Source organism: Syngnathoides biaculeatus, chromosome 10, assembly GCF_019802595.1.
Source record: "Syngnathoides biaculeatus isolate LvHL_M chromosome 10, ASM1980259v1, whole genome shotgun sequence".
NCBI classification, from domain to species: Eukaryota; Metazoa; Chordata; class Actinopteri; order Syngnathiformes; family Syngnathidae; genus Syngnathoides; species Syngnathoides biaculeatus.
The window spans coordinates 7784555-7801224 of NC_084649.1; the positions used below are offsets into that span (position 1 = coordinate 7784555).

The following is a 16670-nucleotide window of genomic DNA, read 5'->3' on the forward strand; positions in this document are numbered from 1 at the left end:
ACAATTTAAGCTTGAAATATTATTTAGTCACCCTGTTCCACGCTTTTTTTTTTTAAACTCCAGAGAAGGAAGAAGAACGATGATTACAAACAACATCAAGGGACCAACCCCAAATGACAAAATTTCAAGGAGCACTTAAAGTCATCCTAGACTTGGGCACGCATGGCGCCTTAATGCCAGTTCATTTGACTAATGTTAGCGTTCCCATCCAGTACGCTTTCCTGGCCCCAGCAGTTGTGCTTGGGTCCCACACAATTCCTCATACATGAGGAGACATGCAATGATAATTTCTCCTGTTTGTCAGTAATAATAACATCTGCTTTGCGTGATATAAATACACGGGGTCTTCAGTTCATGACACTTGCAACCATTGGAAGTTTCAAACTGCGCCCAATGAGCGAGTTAGCACATTGGCTTGATATGTCATCACTGATATAAACAAGAACTCACTCTCAGTTACTGCCTCACTTCTCAGTGGACTGTTTTATTTTGATGGCCGAAAAGTTTTTTTTCATACAAATATTTAGGCTAATTATGACTGTTCTACTCACTGTAAAGACAGACAGCAGCTTTCATACAAAAACAAACTTGAAATATTGTATTTTGGAAAGTTTATATTTTGCAGTCGTGGCACACGTAAACAAGCAGTTTTCCAAATTAGTGCACAATAGTGGATTTAAATCAGTAAACTGGTACAGTGTGAGTGTACCCTTAGTTTTTAGCACACATTAGCCAAGAGGTAATTGAAGTGGCTTAAACACAGCCGATAAAAGGAATGGAAGGTTTCCTCTGCCATCTAAATTTGATTTTGTTTTGGGGAAGAAGGGAAGGCTTGAATGCAAATTTCTAACACTTTTACCAACCATCAAGTTAACAACTTGATAAAATCCACTGTAAGAGATTTACCATCTAAATTCAAAAATTGAACCCTGGGGCAAAAACACCCTGAGTGAGTGAGATACGGGTTACCTGGGAGCAAACCAATGTCCAGACAATTGTAACAAAGAAAAAAGAAATCATCCACCCATCCATTTTCTATGCCTCTTATCCTCATTTGGGTTGCCAGTGAGCAGGAGCCTTTCCCAGCTGTCTTTGGGTGAGAGGCTAGATACGGGGGGGGGGCACATAAACCTATTGGAAATTCCAACAACCAATTGCACGGATTATACTTCCATACATAATGACTAAAACCTTGCAGCAAACAAGTCTTCTAAATGTACAAAGCTGCTGAAGCGAGAAGCATGTCTGATGGGAAAAACGGAGACGTTATGTCAGTGACATCGCAAGTGAGGTTTTATCTCTGTAGGCCTTATGCGATTAAGATCTTATCTGTTCCTTCATAGATCATCTTGGCAGACGAGTGCACTGAAGCAGAGGGCCGTCACTGGCACATGAAGCACTTCTGCTGTTTCGAGTGCGAGACTATGCTCGGGGGCCAGCGCTATATCATGAAGGAGGGAAGACCGTACTGCTGCTCCTGCTTTGAATCTCTCTATGCAGAGTACTGCGATTCCTGTGGAGAACATATTGGTACGATGCGCTGTCTAAGCCTTTTTTTTCCTAAATAGGTCAGTGGAGGAAAAAATGTGCAAGGCTTTCTCTCTGTAAGGCCCATAATTTATACCGTTAATCTCTTGTGTAAATAATGTGCACCCAAGTATAATATGCACCCTCAAAGTTGACCTCAAAATTCTCAAGTTCTTCTAACCTACTGTATTTACAATGCATTTTTACAATGCATGCTTATGCTTCTATCAATATGCTCAAAAGATGATGTATTATATGTATTTTGTGAGTTTCTTTCAAGAAATTATTTTGAAATTAGAAACATTATTTTCACACTTTTTTTGCTTGGTTTTATGTTGAAATTCGCAGCCTTACTTTTATTCAGTAAATGAGAAAACATAGTTGTGCATATGTTTTTGATTACACAGTCAGAATTTGTAAGATTGGTAAAAATCTTTCAAGAAAACATGAAGTGCCAGGCGAAGCACATTAAATTCTATTTTAGTGGAATTAGTGAAACTGTCTAGCATTTCAGAATGTACACAGAAAAATCAAAGAAATTAATGATGGTTGTTAAGTAGTTAGTCAGATTTTTTTTTTTTTTTTAAAAATGAACTTTTCACAAATTTGTTTCATATTCGAACAATAGTGTAGGCTACACCTTTTTCATAACCTCTCGATGGCGGTGCCAGACTAGAATGAAGTGTACAACTTTTTCATAACCTGGAGGGCGGTGGCATATTGGAATGAAAGTGTCGAGCTTTTTCACAACTTCTAGATGGGGGCATGCATTGATAAAATGGGGGGGGGGGTTCTTTATCCTGATGTACAAGGTGCAGATTTTTAACCATTTTTGGTGGAAATAAATGCGGATTATACCAGAGAAATTTCAGCAATAAAACATCTACATAATGAGAGACCAAACCCAGCACTAAATTCAAATGAACTCAAAACAAATGCTGTCATCTGATAATAAAATAGCTAATCCCTAAAACTATTGCAAAAGTGAAGGTTTAAATGCATATGGCACCAATTACCCATTAAAATATATTATCTCCACATGCGCCTGCTAATATATTCATATCAAAAAATCTTTCATTTATTCATGGCTGGTAAAATGTAGATGAAGAATAAGATCGCCTCCGAGTGCAGTTTAATTAAAGTATCTTGCTGATTTTCTCAAATTACATTATGTACCTCTTGGTTTCTTGTAGTTGGTCATTTTAGTGCTGTATCCTTCCTGCAGGGATTGACCAGGGGCAGATGACGTATGATGGGCAGCACTGGCACGCCTCGGAGGGTTGCTTTTGTTGTGCCCGCTGTAAACGTTCCCTGCTGGGTCGCCCCTTCCTGCCCAAGCAGGGCCAAATCTTCTGCTCCCGTTCTTGCAGTCTGGGTGAGGAGCCCAATGGCTCGGACTCCTCAGATTCTGCTTTTCAAAGCGCTCGCTCCACCAGAGAGTCCAGACGCAGCTCCAAGGCAACAAAGAGTGTTGGCGGAGGGCAGACAGAGACATTATCAGGCGAGGAGGACCCGTTGTCTTTACAAATGGACCTACTGAGTCTCTCCAGCCAAACCCCCAGCCTGACACGTGAGCCACCAGCCTGGCAGAACCAGAAGCAAGTTACTGATGGTTACAAATTTGAATCCCAACTTGAACTGACCCTGAACCCCACCCCTCTGCAGCTCCTCAGTCAGTGCAATGTCAGAACGTCTTGCAACCTCCCACGCACTGGGCAGCAACACCAGGACCACAGGGTCAAGGAGACTGGTGGTCTAAAGAGGCCACCAATCTCTGCACTTAAGGGTCACTCTCTGAATGACACGTGGTTCCAACAGTCATCTCCAGATGATTACTGTCCCCCAAAGCTAAGAACACAGAAAAGTTTCACTGAGGTATCTCAGCTCTCTCTGCATAACGTTGGCTTTTCCGTAGACAAGCGCTCGATCAGTCTGCATGGATTCCAGAGGGACAGAGATGCAGGTCCTTCAATTGCAACCCAGGTGGCTAGAAGCAGGAACCCCATCAATGCACTTAATTTCACTGAGCAACTGACCCCGCTACAGCAAACCCCAAGAGGATCCATGGAGTCCTTGGCCCTATCCAAGACTCAAGGTGAGTGTGGACATGGCCACCATTTTCCCTTGCTACTGTAAAATGACCTTAACACCTTGTCGTCCCCCGCAGGTAACACGGCCGAAGGAGATGGGAAGCGACAAGAACACCTGTCTCATTTCTCCATGCCTGATTTGAGCAAAGACTCTGGAATGAACGTCTCAGAAAAAAACATAGACGCCCTTAAGTCCTCAGTTCAATTCCGAAGCTCCGACTCCCTTCACAGTGTCAATGGTGGTCAGCCCTACATGGAAATAAATCCCTCCGGGTCCTCTCAGTACCAGTTGCAGTTTTGTGATCCCTCCACTGTGGCTGCGGGGAGGATCACGGCTCATTTACCACCCGGATTCACCTACCAGGAGGAAGACAAGTTGGGTTTGGTGAGCAGTGCCAATGCTGCCCGCCTGCCACCTATAAGTGAGCGCAGGGTGAGTAGTGGTGCCGGGGGAGGCGCAAGAGGAGCAAGCGTCAGGATTGAAGTACCAGAGGAAGCTCCTCAGAGACGCAGACACCACCACCACCACCACCGCTCCAGACGATCCCAGCGTTCCCGCTCAGAAAACGCTCTCAACTTGGTTGCAGAGTGCAGGGTGAGACCTCACGAAAGAACACCACATAATGTGCGAGAGGATTACGATCGCTTCCCTCCCCCAAGGAGTTCCAGGGACCAGTTTAGAGTCGGAGGAGGAGGGAGATACCATCCTCAACTATTTCGGCAGTGCCCCAGGACCACATCTGACTTAACGCTCCAAAACCCCGGGGCTGGCCGGCGTATGGGTATGAATCGATACTCTTGGGATGACTATGATGACGACTGGTGCTCCACTTGCTCTTCTTCATCAGAATCAGAGGACGAAGGTTACTTTCTTGGGGAGCCGATACCACGACCCCTCCAGATGCGCTACCTCAGCAATCAGGAACTCGTCCACAAATACAGCACGGGAATGGGAGGAGCAAACCGCAGTGCACAGTTAACCACACATAAACGGCGAAAAAGCAAAAACTGCATTATTTCGTAACATTTTCGCATCTGCTACAGTATCAACTAATAATCTCCAACTGGAGAATGAGTGGACTAAGGCCCACTGTATTGTTCATCAATAGTCCTCATCAAACTGTGGTTGTAAAAACACAGCAATGTTTGCATGTTTTTGTAATTTTTTCCTGTCTAATGCAGTGCTCTTTCAATGTTTTTCCCCCCAAAAAGATGATGTGCAATTTTTTTAGATGGAGGTATTCGGTTTGGTACAGTTTAACTTTTCATGGTGTGATGTTTTAGAATAGGATGTGCTGTTCCATTGGGTTCATACTATGTACATAGATAATTGAACTAATAATTTTACTTAAGTTAAGGACATCAGTGTAAATAATAAATAAATAGGGTGTAAGTGAGTCCTCATATTTTTATATTTTGTATGGATAGAATCGCTTATGTATTAAATATGTATCACGTACAGTAGATGATACCAAAATATGCACGTGTGGCTTGGCAGACCTGGTCCTTCATTTGGAATGAAGGATTATTTCAGCGATTTAATTCAGATGACAGCTTGTGTCCATCTCTAGAGAGCGTGTTAAAAAAAAAAAAAAACGCACATCTGTTCACTGTAACGCTTGCCTACATGTTTGGTGCATACATGAATAATGGAGTGGAGTTTGAAGTAGAGTTGAATTTGTAATTCGGTATGTGCAAGATGGCAGCTACATGTATTTTAAACATAGAATCCGGTTTAAGGCCATCACTGAAGAAATAGAGCAGACTGATTTTGTAGTATAATTTGCATAGTTGGCAAACTCAGTCTTAATAAGTAACGTTTTTTTCTGCCAGGTCTCCCTCTACAGTCATAAATGACTTTACTGAGGCTGAACAAGCCAAGCCAATGGATCTTCCTGCGAAACTCTATAAAACTGTTATAACATCCTGTTTTGAAATAAAAATTGACTGATGATTTGACTGCGCTAGAAAGTTTGTAAAGGTATAAGGCTTATACTATAAGCATCGCACACACCTCAACAGTGATGTAATTGATCCAACACACTGAAACAAGTGTGTCACAATGATCATCAAGCCAAAGCACATACAGTATAATCACAGCAAATTACAGCCACACACACACCTCAGGGAATCAGGTATAATGCAGGAGTCCGAGAATGCCTGTCAGGGTTCGCACGTGGCCTTAAAAGTCCCTAAAAACCCCTAAATTTTCGAAGGTGCATTTAGGGGCTCCTAAAAGTCCTTAAAATCCGCGAAAACCGCTCAAGCCCCTAAAAAGGCCTTAAATTTAAAAAAAAAATCAAAGGGAGGACCTCTACCACCAAAATTCTCCCTAAAAAATAAATTTATTTTATTTTTTTTAAAAATAGCGATCCGTCTGGCGTCCAAATCAGCCGGAAATTGTCAACGGAAGTCACCGTGTTGACAACTAGTCGCCATCTTGTCGATATTCCATTGTTTGTTTGCGTGAGTAGGCATTTCACTTCGTCTTCGTTACGACGTAGCGTAGTTCTTTCATCGATCCAACTTGTATCACGGGGAAGTGCATTTTTCAAGAAGCTTGGGTTGAAAGTAAGGAGTTTGGAAGCTGGGTTTGTCGAGATCCAAAAGATCGGCACATGTTTTACTGCCATCTGTGCAAGCAGAGTTACCAGCTCGAAAAGATGGGCGTCAAAGCGCTGGAGTCGGACCGGAAAAATAGGAGACACGCTGATTTGGCGAAGACTCTCTCATCTTCCGTTGGTATGAATCTGTTTCTAAAATATCAAGATAGTGAAGCATCAACTTCAGGCAGTGGTACTAGCAGTGCATGCGGACTAAGGATTGCAAAAAAACGCTTACTTTCATAACCGGTTTTAACCGAACAGCTGTAGCAAAAAAACAATTAACCGGTTTTAAAACCGGTACCATTGTGGTGTTTACATAATTCACCCGCGGGACCTCGACTTGGGGTGCAGGGTTCCGCACGGACTGTTTTTGTTGTTGCTCTTCCGGAGTGACGAGTTCACAGAGTTCCCCCTGTTATGCGAGTAGTGTTTTGATGTCTGCCAATAAAACAAGTTTACTCCCATACTTTGGAGCGTTTCCTCGATGCCATCTTTGATGTTTCTTTGATTTAACTGAATGTTCTTTTGAGTCCAATTTTACTCTAACAGCGAAACTTGAAAAAAGTGGAAATGATGTTGAAAAAATAGCGCAATATGGAGTACCGAAACCGGAAGAAATGATTGGGAATTTTAACCGATTTCGAAAGTCCGATTATGGTTTCGGTTTTTAAAAAAAAACGAAAACAGGTTATAACCGGTTATTTGTAACTGGTTGCGATCCCTAATGCGCACCTTTAGTTGTCCAGCCAGAAGTCAGGCTTTGTGAACGTAGTTCAATACATGAAGACGGACTCGTTAAAGGCAGAGATCGTGTGGACTTTAAAAGTGATCTGCAGCCATTACAGTTACAAATCTTGTGAAAATAATTCGAAAGTGTTTGCAGTCATGTTCCCAGACAGCGACATTGCTAAAAACTACCACTGTGGGGAAAGGAAGACTTCGTACCTGGCTACATTTGGCATCGCTGCCCACTTTTCATCTCTACTGCCTCAAAGCCAAAAAAGCCAGAATAGAGACTGACATATCTAAGCTTATTGAGAAGGGTGACAGGCTGTGTGAGGAGGCAGAAGAAAAGAGGAATCTGAGGTTTATCACCGAGGCCAATGCACTCAGAGGCAGAGCAAAGGACAAGAGAGCCACTTTGGCACCTCTGCAGCAACAAATAGAGGGGGCACTGGGTAGGCTCAAGGAGCTAGAGTAGGGGTGCTGAGATAGACATCAGTAGAAGACATTTGTGTATATAGTTGCAATTGTAGTTAGAATCTGTTTTTCTGTATACTGTTATCTGAACACATTGACAATGGTCATATCAATGAGAACTACCACAAGGGGCGACGACAGGTGATCACTGTCACAGGTACTGAGGTATTGGAACATTTGATGAACCAAGAACGGTTAATGGCACCATTGGGTGAGTCTTTTTTCCTAACTCTTAATTTCCCACGATGGCTCTAAATTTTTTGTGTCGGCCCTAAATTTTTTCCGTGTCAGCCCTAAATTTTTCGTGTCAGCCCCAAAGAATGCCCCTCAAAAGCCCTTAAATTTTTTTGGGTCAGACTGAGTATGAATCCTGCCTGTATACGTGCCACCTTTAAGACTCCTGGCAGAGGTTTCAATGGGCATGCAAGCTGTGAAATGTTGACAACACTTGAGCGCCACACGGGTTAGTTGCCACGGAGAATAATGCCGTGGTTTCCTGTGAGGGAACATTAGCATCTCACACTTTAGGCCTTTTTATTACACTTGATTGGTGGCTTTGCCCTTACTGGTCCTACCACCATTGGTCAAATATGTATGAGGGCTTACTTAATATTTACATATTAACTTTATTTTGGTTTAATTGATAATATATCATCTAATGTAGTTATAATAATTATAATATATACCATGTCATAAATAAGTGACAGAGCATAAATGTTTTGTTTTTGTGGTTAAAAAAAATACAGGAAAAACAAAACATTTTTAGAAGGGTGCAAAAGTGCAGAGGTACTAAAAAATAAAATTCAAAGTACACACAATTTGTCCACTAGTGCACAGCCAAAAACAGGTCACTCCTTTGCTCTACTGAGAACATCCCAGGCTACACTCTGGTGATGGCAGGTTGCATATTTTGTGTCAACCACACATCACTGACAAATCTTTGCTTCAAGGTTGGGGCTGGATGACACACACAGAGTTGCCATCCAAAAAGGCATCGTCCCCCTCTGACATGAGGTCTGTGGATGCCATTTCCAATACCCCTTTTCGTCACCATGGACGACGCCACCTCTTGCTTTGAAAAGCTGCCCAAGAGTCAGAGCCCAGTCCAGATTCATCTGATGACTGCATACCGTCTGATTCTACCAGCCGGAGCAGAGGACTAAAACTCTTGACAAAGATCAGCAAACAAGGAAGTATGTGCTACATCGTAACATTAATCACCAAATAATGATATGGGCCTATTATACGTACGTTGAAAATGATTCTCAATGTATTTGCGCATTTAGCATCTACTTTTACTCGGTGTGTCATCTGGCCCTGTTTATTTGAACATGAAGATAAACCTGGAGGAATTGAAGAAAACCCCACAGATATCTTAAATCATTTTCGAACCAATTAAGTGAAAAAAGATTCAAGAAGCACACCTGACGATCTGTCGAGGCTCGCGGACTTGGAGCACCAAAAAACGGTAGCTGACAAATAATAAGAACAAGCATAAAAAAATGTTTTTGCTATCAAAATAACTTGTTTATCTAAGTGTATTTCCAGTTTAGACTCTTTTTCTCATCATCTGCTGCCTGTGACCTGTGTCTGTCCAGCCTGAACAGTGTCAAAAGGGAAACAAGCTCACTTGTTTTAAATTATGATCCTCAAAGCCTGATCTTTTTTAAAATGACATTTACATAGGAAATGGGTATTCTTCAGGGCATGGGTGTCACATGGTGGAGAATTTACAACCACAGAAATGCTCCACCGCAGTTCCACCCTCTCATTCCATTGTGGTCTCATGTGGTCCCAAGGATTACATATGATAAGGGGCAAGATACCAAACTTGAGGCTTCAAAGTCTCCACAGACCAAATGGTGACGTCAAGCTCGTGGGGTCCATTTAATATAATGGATACTATTAAGCATCCATCTACACATTTTCTATACAGTTTACCCTGTTCAGGTTCAGGGTTGAACTGGACCCTATCCTAAGTGAATTCAGGCAAAAGGCAGACTACACCATGAACTGGTCGCCAGCCAATCATAATGCACATGTAGACAATTTTTACTCACATTGAAACCCATGGGTGATTTAGAGACTTCCGTTAACCTAACATGAGTGAACTTGGAATGTGAGGCAGCCAGAGTACCCAGTGAAGAAAAAACACACGGGAAGAACTCCACTGTCCACTGTCACCTCCACACAGAAGGCCCGAGCTTGGATTTGAACCCCTCGACGATGAGGCATATGTGAGAACCAATAGGTGACCACTGTCATTATTTATGACTGGAATGCAAAAAGAGAGGGAGAGCTGTGGAGCCGCTTGGCCGAGAGGCCATTGTCAGTCCACCGGAGTCTGCGGGTAGAAGCTTCCTTGTTGATATTCCATTCAGCTGTAAAGTGGACGTGGGGTTACATCAGGGTTGAAGGCCGTGCTGTTCTTTGAAAGCAAAGTTATTGCGTTTCTTGAGAGTGGACGACAGGACAGCCTTGTATGCCAGAGATTAATCACTGTTAAGCAGTGTTTTTTTTTTCCCGCTTTTGTGTATATGGCCTCTGTCACCCCACTTTCAAACCATCACCACTCCAGAAAATACACATTTTTGACCTCAATAGAGTTGCATTTCTCTTGGAGATGCAGGTAGACAGTCGAGTCTCAAACTGAGGTGTTTGCCCTTCTTTGTGCTGCCATAGGTCTGCTCATTGGTTGCTTGGTTTCCCCAAATGTCAATATATTTGTGCATTCCTCCCTGCACTTGCACACTGAGTGCAAGGTATCTGGACTTTGTTGTGCTGGTCAGATATACAACACACGGAATTTCAATATTGTTGCATCAATCACTCCATTTTTTCTCATCCCTTCTGAAATTGATTACACTTCTTAACTGTGAAATTGTGAAATTTGGTAATTAGCACCCAGACACATTGGTAACATCGACACTGGGGAAATCAAGCAACCACTAGGCGGACACCGGCCTGTCGACCCGGCTTTCCCCCTTTTTTTTTTGCATTCCAAAAGAATGATTCCATATGTGGTGTGGAGCATGCTTCAAAATTCAGGGCATAAATACAGTAGTTGAGTTGAGTCTTCCACACCAACATTAGCCAGTATGTCTTTACTAAGAACTGATGAAGCCTGCTTGGATGAGAGCCGAAACATCTTTTAGAACAAATAGATGTGATGTGACCAGATGTGAACGATTAAATGCCCTTGAGAGTGGCTATTTACAGTCAGTGATTAAGAGTTTTTTTTAATATATTTCTGTATGCATACACCCCCACGATACAGTTTTAATAAATTACAGTTTTGGTTTTTAAATTGTTTCGCAAAAATAATGTATGTTGTTTGCCCTAAAGGAATTATAGTCATTTTAAAAATCCAGTGCTGCCATTTTCAGGACCTCAATGGTATTTGGACAATTGGCATGTGCTTCAATAGAACTGTTTTTCATATATTGCTGAAGATCATAGACTTAACCCAATTCTTCAAATTCACTGTTTCTTGTGTCTTCTGTGAATCTAAAATGCTCTGTTGGGTTCAGATCAGCCCAATGACTAGACCAATTAGGACAGTAACACTACTTCCTTCTTCAGTGAGGTCCTGAAATTTTTTGAACCTTTGAAAGGCCAAAATTATTCTTCAGTCATCTACTTTAGTTGTACTCTGTGGTTTTGCAGCATTTTTAATTTCAGTTTTTGCTGTTTTCACCATTGCTGCGGTAGCAGAAGAATGTGCTAAACTGTTTAGTGCACGTTACATTTCTGTAAGACCTGATATAATTTCATACTTCATATTCAAGTAACAGACAACAATGACGTGTCTGTAAATCAAATGTCCAAATATAATCTGGTAAATTCTACTACTCTTTTATCTGTCAGTTTGTTTCTAATCTCACAGCCAAAACACACTATCATAATCACCAATTTAAATACTTTTGTGTGTCTGGCTGCATATACGCATACCAAGAAGTGTCATACTGTAAATTGGATTGCGTCTGACCTCCATGTGGACACTAAGGATTACTGCTGCTCGCCCTCCTAAGCCACATTACCACACACACATATGTTTTGTACAAGGTGTTTCAGAACTTATCTTATGTTTAGAGGCAGCGGAGCACTTTAATGCTGTTGTCACAACTGGCACGTTAGTAAGTTTTCTCCACCTGACCTCAACTTTTACAGGATGATGGAATAGTCAGCTGGAGTACATCTAAGAACAGCTGTCCCAGCATGTGATTTACATTTTCGACAGACTGCTTAATGCATCAGCTGCAATGTGGATAAAGGCAGCAGTCCACTTTAGCAAGCCTTCAGAGTCAAGCATCATCCCATAATCGGGTGGCGTTTGCTTCCCTTTTTCTTCGGTTTTCTGCAGGGACTCCAGCTTCCTCTCACATTCCAAAGATAGGCATGTTATGTTTATTAAAGGCTCGAAATTATCCATAGGTGTGAAAGGAGCGTGAAGGTTTGTTTGTCTATATGCGCCCTGTGATTTACTGGTGACCAGTCCAGGGTATACCCAGCCTCTGGCACAAAAGTCAGATGGGATATACTGTATGCTCCTGGTTACTCATAACCCTAAAGGGGTACATACAAAGGATGGATGTACAATAACCATATAAAGTAGAGGACATCTTGAAGTTTACATGAATTCTCCTTGTTGTGCCAGTGCCGTGACAGCAGGAAAATAAATTCCACCAGTCAGGATTAACTCGCTGCAAAAAGAAATTCCAGCCAAAATACAAATCCATGGTTTCATCCAGCAAGAGGATTTTTTTCCCTCTTTCCTATCCCGTCATTGACAGAATCCTACTCGCTGGAAAAATTCCCCAATCGGAATTCTAATGTCATTTCATGATTTACTACCTGTTGTGACCTGAACACCCAATGTGGTTCAAATTCCAACGCTACTTTATCATCACATTTTGGATAATTCACCAACAACAGTACTCACTATCACCAGAACGTGCCATTGGAATTTCCCATTTCACGCCCAAATAATGACATTTTCAAATGAATCCCATATTTATTGTAATAACTAGATGCAATCATGTTTGGAACGGATATTGGTTGGATCGGCTCTACATTAACTGGCAGCACACGATGTGAGCAAAATGTGATCTTGGTGACAGGGTGGACTTTTTTCGCTCATGTTCTCATTGAAAGAGGACAATGTGGACATTCAACACTGTCGCAACATGAGTCGGTTAGCAAGCTGACTGCCAACTGTCTAGCAAACACATTTGGTATTCTATCTCACTTGATATTTCACCGAGCGGACATGTTAAAATTGACAACATCAAATTACAGGCATTTCAACATTATAATTCTGAAAAATACGTGTAATGTTTCTTCTGAAACTATCCACTGTTTAATTATCCGTTTAGAATAAAAAAAGAAGTCCTTGTTGTTACTAAAATCATAAAAGGGTTACCCCATAATTTCAGAGACATGCAGAATGTTCAATTCCAAAATGAAACAAATTTTAAGACTTGCACATGTGAGCAAATGTTTGACAATTCTCTGTCATCTGAGTTTTGTTATTCTGCTACACTTCCAGATGACTGAGTGATTCACTTTATAGTTAACCTTTTAAACATTTTAATATACCAACCAACTAATAATAACACAGAGCTGTGTGGACTACTTTGGCTCTTAAGCTACTAGAAAAAAAGCATTAGAATCGGTTACTCCTGTTGCAGTGTATATTATACATCACTGTAACCTACGGCCACCATCATAAATGTAATGCTCATTGAATTCCTCTCTCACAGTGGCATTTGTAACTTGGGAGTGAGCAATTTGTCAAACTTTTGTCAAGGCAAATTTTGCCTCTGCCTCTTCGACGGGTTGACGGGCTGCAAGTTGAAATCAACACTTTATATGGCAACCACTGGTTCAGGTTTAAATCAACACTTTTGAAAGCGTTAACTATTAACACTGTGACAGCAGACAACGCCAATAGTGTAAAATATTGACACCATATTGGATGGCTTAAAGGTCTAATCCAGAGGACCTATGTTATTTATATACAGCACAAATGTAGCTAATTTTTCATAAAAAATATTTTAAAAATTCTCAACACAACAGAAATGAAATAAATTAGCACCAAAGTGCACATTTTCTTTGTAATCCGAATGCCTCCGATGTCTGTTTCAAACCAAGGCTCTGTTGAAGCTGCTTCCGTGTGACGTCACACCAAGACAACCCAAGTAAACACAATGGCTTCCTACACCAACAATCATACACAATGCGAGTGGGATCTAGAGGAGATAGACAGCGGTGATGAAGAAGTTTTTGTGGAATGCTCTGTGGAAAAGATAAGAACTTAGGAGGAGGCATTTTCTTGTTCTTCCCTGCATTCGAAAAACACCCCATGCAGATGTAATTCAACCATATATATTCGAAGTTGACGATTGCAACAGACGGACAGGATTCGTCGAGACCTGAGGAAGTTGTGGAACTTCGCATCCAAAACACAGACTGGTAGGTGCCTCAAGAAATCTACCTACACCTTGTTGACGAAATAATCTAATTCAAACACGTTTCAACGTCTGATGCAGCTTGCACACAACAGTGAGTCGTTTGTAGTTGTACTAGAGACTGAATAGGCGAGGCTTAAAACAAAAATCAAAACCTTCGGTATCGTTCTGTGTTGAAAGATCACATGTTTATAGGCCATCTCCATCAGCGTTTGACGCAGAACAGCTGTATTCGAAACACTTCCTCATTATCGTTGCTAGTTTTTTCACTCTGGTTAAATGTTGTCATGACATGATGTCACATTTCAGGGAGTTACGGAACTTGCCGAATCTAAGTGACATTTCGAACAAACTCTTGAGACTGACTTTGACACTAATTTATTTCATTTCTGTTGTGTTGAGAATATTTTTTTTTTTGTATATAATGAAATTTTAGCTACATTTGTATGATAGACAAATAAAATACATTTCCTCTGGATTAGACCTTTAACATTGTTAAAGATGTGAAAGTGTTATTTGACAACTCAGTGTTATTCAAGTGTTGCTAATCATTGGTAGAACAAAAATATTGATATGTACTGTATACATATTCATGTATATACAATATGTATGTTACAGTAGGAATAATGTTGATTTCAAAAATGACTGAAACAAGGAATACTTATATAGCTAGGAAGTCACCAGGGAATATTGATGACATGGCGAACGTGGCCTGTAGGTCATTACAGTACTGTATTCATCATACAACACAGTTATTGTTTCGCGAAAGAAAAACACCCACTAAACACAAACTTATATACTGTGGGCAGAAACGAAGAGGCGCAAAAACCTGACATTTAGCTGGAACAATAGTTGTAGCCCAATGTTTTCTTTTTCTTTTTCATTTGTATAGATTTTTACAAATGCGCTCTACAAAGCGTGCTGGGAATAGCAAGGCTTTCACTTTTCACACTATTGCGGTTCACAGTATCTGTTTATAATTATGTTTAAAAATTTTGAACTTAATCTACCATGCGAAATCCACAGGAATAGGAAAATGGTGTTGACTCATATATCCCAAACTGAAAAAGTGGAGGTGCAAAGATAGAGTTTAAATAATTACGTTGCATCTCTGAAGAGTTAATCTAATGTGATTAACTCTTTGAAATAACCCCTCTTCTGGACTCTATTTGAATATGAAAAAAAATGTGCAAATGTTAAAATTACATTTTGGGAGTTAAAATCACCTCCTACAAACGTAATGCCAAGATTGAAACACTCCATATTTTGCTGTGATTGTGCAAATGGTCATAATGTTGGGGCATATCCATCCATCCATCCATCCATTTCCTTGCCAACCAATCGCAGGGCACATGGAGACAGACAACAGCCGCCCTCACAATCACACATAGGGGCAATTTAGAGTCTCCATTTACTGTCACTGTGTTTAATCCTTATGGCCCATTGTACCTTGTTATATCACAAAGGTGGCAAATTCATGTCAAATTTCGTTCATGTCTATATTTTTCTCCCACAGTAATCACCCAGGTAACGGCATTTGCTGGAATTTCTTCAACTCTCAGAGCTTCTACAAAGTAGGCATGAAAAGCAATGTTCAGAATGCACTGGGGTAGATTAAAAAAAAAAAAAAAAAAAGAATTAAATGTTCACACTTTTTAGACTACAACTTTAAATTGTTATTGCTTTGGATTACATACTTTGTATGACAGCTTTAAAGGAATCCTTGGTCAATTTCTCAAAGAAGCACAAAATAATTGAACAATTGAATTTAATTACACACAATTGTATATTCTAAAAACCTTTAAAAAAAATCAAAATTTCAACATGATTGAATAATGAAGGATTATTCTGCTCTTATTGTGTTCTCAAGTTTGTCGAAGATATTTTAATTGTGTGTGAGATTTAAATTCTTAAACATTACATTACAGATACTAGATTAAAAAAATATACATTGTAAGAAACAGTGGTAGAGAACAATTTATTTTTTAAGGAAATACAGACCCTTTAACAAATATAAAATATTTGAATATCATGTAAAGATTTATGTTTCCATTCGAAAAGATATACTTTCAATTATAGATTCAGAGACCACAACTGAATCAGTTTAAATTATTTACTCTATTTTTACATAATTTGGGTTTCTAATTCATAAAACTCACCAAATCAGGAAAAATTGTTAAGCGGGGGGATGAAACAATCTGCACCTCCGTCCCCTGTCATGACACAGGCACACCCCCCAGTTTGAAAACCAATGCTCTAAACCCTTGGACCTTAACCTAAACACTTAACTTTTATCAGAAAACAAGACCTTGGTCCATTGGCCAACAGTCCAATCCTTGTTCTACTTAGCTCATTTGAGGCACTTCCTACGTTGGTTCAGGGTCAGACCCGAGGAAACCAACAGTTATAGCCCATCTCCCGGATGCACCTGAATATGGTGGTTTTGGAAGCTGTGACTCCCGCCTCTTTCTGATAATCCACTGAAGGCCACGTTCATCTTTGCCACAGTTTGTCCTTCCACTAGACTTTCTATTGATATGCTTGGACACAGCACTCTGTGAACAGTCAGCCTCCTTACCTGTGAACTTTTGTGCTTTATCCTAAGGAAGGTTTCAACAATGGCCTTCTGGCCAATTGTCAAGTCTGCAGTCTTCCCCATATTGAACCCAATTGAAGGAATTTAATGACAGATGGTAATACCTGTGCATGTGCTTTGACTTTAGTAAATGGTTAGTGTGTGACACTCAGTTTAAAACATCAGTCATTCGCATTTGAAA

General features: G+C 40.6%; 1 protein-coding gene across 6 annotated transcripts in view; it reads left to right on the top strand.

The window, feature by feature from the left end:
- The window catches only part of prickle2b (prickle homolog 2b), a 115816-nt gene extending 109144 nt beyond the window's left edge, over positions 1-6672 (top strand). For 4 of the 6 annotated variants that reach the window (XM_061833092.1, XM_061833091.1, XM_061833096.1 and 1 more), the window contains 3 exons: positions 1344-1530; positions 2753-3622; positions 3695-6671. In XM_061833092.1, the coding sequence (XP_061689076.1) occupies positions 1344-1530; positions 2753-3622; positions 3695-4641 (2004 nt within the window). In that variant the 3' untranslated portion in view covers positions 4642-6671. Of the gene's footprint in view, positions 1-1343; positions 1531-2752; positions 3623-3694 lie in introns of all 6 variants that reach the window. The other 2 variants (XM_061833090.1, XM_061833094.1) reach the window with 2 other exon arrangements.
- The last annotated feature ends 9998 nt before the right edge of the window (positions 6673-16670 follow it).